Source organism: Cariama cristata, unplaced genomic scaffold (assembly GCF_000690535.1).
Source record: "Cariama cristata isolate BGI_N322 unplaced genomic scaffold, ASM69053v1 scaffold24125, whole genome shotgun sequence".
Taxonomy (NCBI): Eukaryota; Metazoa; Chordata; class Aves; order Cariamiformes; family Cariamidae; genus Cariama; species Cariama cristata.
In genome coordinates this window covers 1-4,494 of record NW_009618492.1, presented here as the reverse complement: position 1 = coordinate 4,494, position 4,494 = coordinate 1, and the positions used below count along the sequence as shown (strand labels likewise).

The window sequence follows — 4,494 nt, the reverse complement described above, 5'->3', positions numbered from 1 at the left end:
GTAGTGTTGGTGCGGTGGGTGTGGTGGCAGGGAAAGGAAGTAATATATCTAAATTTTATTATAATCCTTGTAAATTCAGTTCTATTTCTATACATTTTTTAAACTTTAAACTTCTAAAATTCTCAATCATTATAAACGATAACGAAGTCCTAGACAGCAAGCCTCAGGACCACCATCTCTCTTCCCTCTTCAAGGCTGTATGCAACTTTTCTTGGGTGGTGATTATCCTACTGAACTCCAATTCATGAGATTAGTTTCAAGTATCCAGTCTTGATACAGTGCTGCCTGTGATTATACGATGACTTATTTAATCTCTCTGTGCCTAAAATCAGTAAAAATCCTACTTCTTTAGGTACTTTAGCATGAGAGTGTTATGAGAAAAATATAACTCGCATACTTTGACAAACGCGTTTTAAGCGCTCAAGACAGGCCGACATGGTACATCAGAATTACAAGAACAAACATCTGTTCATAGATTTTACTAAAACGCAGTTTCCATAAGACTGCCTCAGCTATCAGCTACCTCTGAGCGAACCAGCAAGGAAAACGACATGTTCACTTGTTCCAAGTCTGAGTCATAACTCACTCCCGTAAAATCCAAACATCCGACCTGGTTCAATACACGTGTCACTTGCTAGTTCTAATCAATGAGAAAAAACATGCTCTAAGTCAAGGTCTCCCACCGTGACTTGAGTCCAAGTCTGTTTGACAGCTCCAGCCACAGTGGTGGGACTTAACAGTCTATAATAAATAATTGATGACTGCATTAAAATTCAGGCTTGATTTCAACTTTATAATAAAAAGAAAATACCTTCACACCAGCTATTTCAATCATAAACATGGCTGCTCCCAGAACGTGGCCTGCATGGTAACACCAGAATTTGATTCCTGCCACCTCTTTCACTTCATGGAAGTTGATGGTCTCGATCTTGTCCATGCTTTCTTCAAGGTCTGTTTCTGTATATAGCATGTCATCCGCTGATATATTACTGGATATAAGTGAAATGGCTAAATATCAGCTCATCTTACCAGCTTACATTATATAACAGTTGGAAAAAACACTTCCTGCACTTTTCCCCACTGACAGTAAGACTTCCATTCAGGAACGCTACCTTTCCTACCTTAGAAATCAAGTCCAGGTACTCCAATGTAGTTCACAATGTAGTAAGCAGAGTTAAAGCATCTTTCTTTTGAAAGGCCGTGCTAGAATAGTCTTTTCAGTTCAGGATCTGTTCTGTATTTGTCTAAAAGCACCAACAGATTCCCAGCCCTGGACAAAGATCTGCCACTTAGCTTGTGACAGTCCTCAAAAACCAAATGAAACCACACTTCTCCCATCAGCCCAGAACAAACAAGTGAAAAGAGGACTGTTTATCATGTTTCTCACCCAAGCTAGAATCTGCTGAGCTGAGATATGCCCAGGACCACTGCATTCATATAGAAAAGATGTGTAAAGGCATGTAACAGAAGAAAATATAAAGAAGAAAAAAAAAAACCAACCCAACAACATGTAAGCATCAGAGAACTCTTTGTATATTTAATCTGACCTTGTCCTGAAGAGTGATTTTTATCTTTAGGGGCTTAAAATTCACTACTTCTGTGAAGCTTAAGAAAAAATAGACATTAAAAAGCATGAGAACAAAAGAGTGTCTTAAGAAAGACAGGGAAAAAAAAGGGACACTACTAAAGGTCCAAATAAGGCATGTGAAATGAATGAAAGATTTTTTTGTTGTTGTTGTTATTGATAGGAAATTATTTGAGATGCATTATCCATGAGGCAGTAAGATGATTCATTACTTCTAACCTGGTTATAATGCTGCTACTTGTGGCAACATCCAGATTCATCCAGCCACCTTTGGTGGCTTCATCTTAAGTTTCCTGTTGGATATACAGGTGAAATAATTCAGGAGTTGATGAGACAATCCACAGGTCAGCTTACCTGACTTTGACATAGTCTGAAAGAAGCCATCTGTAAATAGCTTTTGTGGCGTGAGTCATAAACGTCCTTCCTTTAAAACTTGTTTTCTGCAAAAACCATGGTAAAGCCCCACAGTGATCTAAATGGAAACTTAAAATAGACACATAAATCAAATTAATACCTTACATTACACGACACTAATATATATCATGTAATTCACTACTTCACTGGATTAACATGGTGTCATGAAAATCCAGAAACAGAATTTTCAACCTTGTTGTTAACTATAACTAATTGGTCTATATTCTGTACACTAGTGATGAGAAATGCAACCAAGAAAAGGTAATACAGGAAACTCTCCAATAATTGCAAAGGTTTTACCCATATAATTTCAGAATTAACTTTTTTGTAATTTACATACAAATTTAGAGGGAGAAAAATAATAGGAACCAGGAACACAATAAATGTCAAAGATAAAGAAAGCTAACAAACGTGATCCTAACTTTGCATGTTGGACACTATGGATTAAAACATGAACTACTAAAATAAAACTATCTGGCCACACTTCTAGTTTGACCTATCTTAAGGAAGTACTTTTGAAACATAGGTAGAACAAGCACATACCACGAAAACTGAGGATTTTAGAGAGATCCGGTTATGACTGGTTAAATCATTTAGAAATGGCTCTCCTTGTCTCTCAGCCACTAAACAGTATTTAAACCACATTCAAAGCTTGCGTAAGTCTCCGAGAACCTTTTTCGTTTAAAGCCAATAGAGCAAAAACCACAACCAATACTTTCCAGCAGTCTTTATGCAGAAAAATCATTCTAGAAGCTGTTACAATGGTGTTAAAGCAGGCCAGGTTATAAAAAAGTCAGACATCACAGCGAGCTCAGAGGAGAGTTGTAATGTCAAAAGTTACCGAATTTAAAAAACAGTTGGAAACTAAAACTTTGCCATGCCATTACCATCTATATAACAACCTCTATTTTCAACCTCTCTTAATAACCTACAAGTGAACACAGCTCAGACCACGACCTCAGTATATTTGTTCTTTTAGGTGTAACTTACTGACTAATGAGAAGGAGATCAATCTCAGCAGGATCTATCAAATCAATGTAAGGAAGAGCATCCATTCCTTCCAGTCCAGGATGGATTCCGCAATCAAGCTGAAAAATAAGAGAAAGTTAAAGATAGTTACTAGTGACTGGTAACTTTTAGCATCATGCAAAAAAAGTATTTTTTTCTAAACACTGCTTTTAGCATTGGATTTCACATCTTGGGCTTCTGTCTGAATGAGATATTTCCACTGGGAAACTGAACACTTTTCAAAAGCTCCCAGTCTTTCTTCATAATTTTGTACCTACACAAGCCTTTTTTCACACTTCAACAACACCTGAACACACAGAACCAGCTTATGCAAGTTATTTCAGCGACCATCTGAGAACACAGGTGAAAAAAGGAAAGAGAACAACTAGGTGTTTACACATAACTGTTGGTAAACATTAGCCTTAGGTTGCACTGAAACCTAGTATGTGTAAGTTTTAAAATTCACACTTCAGACACATATATTCTGTTTGGGGATATGGATTTACTTTACAGGACAGCCTCTGTAATTCCTACTATCATTCATGCTATATCGTTCCAGAAAGCTACAAAACGTGCCTCTTCTAGCACAATGGCTGACTTCAGTGCAGAGGCTGAATTTAACCTGTAACATCTTTTTGTGATCTGAAGTACCATAATGAGAGGGCGTACGAATACATTCATGCAATAATTACCATTATTTTTCTTCCTTTAAACTCCAGAATAATGCATGACCTTCCTACTTCTTGGCCAGCACCTCTGCAAAAGGATATCAAAGTCATCAAAATTAAAACAACCCACACCATAAAAATGTAACTGTATATTGGATGCCTTTGGTAGGATTATTTTTCTGTGTAGAAATAACTGCATAGTCCTTTCAAGCTCAGGCATTTAAAGTAACTCAACAGTTATATTTATCTCAATGGAAATGAGACTCTATTTAATGCAGCAGAAATCAAATGAATCTGGGAAAATTATTTTGGTTTCTTCTGGTTTTATTGCATACTTGCACACTTGAGTCTCAAAGTATCGAGAGGCACAATGAATGGAAAGTTTACGTAAATAACAAATTACCTTGGGCTGAATAAGCTTGAAGCAGCATCTTCAAGTTGTCCAAAAGACAACTCTTCTGATGCTACCAGAAACACTTTCAAATTGCATTGGCATCTTTACCGGTGAAAAAAATTCAACTTATGCTGTTGAAGTGCAAAAGACGAAAAAGAAATTTTTTGCTCAGACAACACTCCAATAGAGTATAAGGAAAGGACGCAATCCTTCTAACCGAGTACCGACAGCCATCCCGGAGACGGCAGGCTGCCTGCTCACTGGAAAAGCAAGCAATAAAAAAACAGAAAGAGAAAAAAAAAAAAAACCCAGCCCAGGATTCCAACGCCTCGCACAACGTTTCCCTCAGGGCACCCTCCCGCCCCACCTGTCGCGACGGCACAACCGGTGCCTGGGGGAGGCGCCGGGCCGTGCCCTGGGACCCG

At 38.0% G+C, this 4,494-nt stretch overlaps 1 protein-coding gene across 1 annotated transcript in view; it reads right to left on the bottom strand.

The window, feature by feature from the left end:
• CPSF3 (cleavage and polyadenylation specific factor 3, 73kDa) overlaps positions 1 to 3,786 on the bottom strand; it is a 20,716-nt gene extending 16,930 nt beyond the window's left edge. The window contains exons 1-4 of the mRNA XM_009700889.1: positions 3,700 to 3,786; positions 2,990 to 3,087; positions 1,940 to 2,068; positions 812 to 989 (exon numbers count right to left, since the gene is read on the bottom strand). Of these exons, the coding sequence (XP_009699191.1) occupies positions 812 to 989; positions 1,940 to 2,068; positions 2,990 to 3,087; positions 3,700 to 3,786 (492 nt within the window). The remainder of the gene's footprint in view (positions 1 to 811; positions 990 to 1,939; positions 2,069 to 2,989; positions 3,088 to 3,699) is intronic.
• Between the last annotated feature and the right edge of the window lie 708 nt (positions 3,787 to 4,494).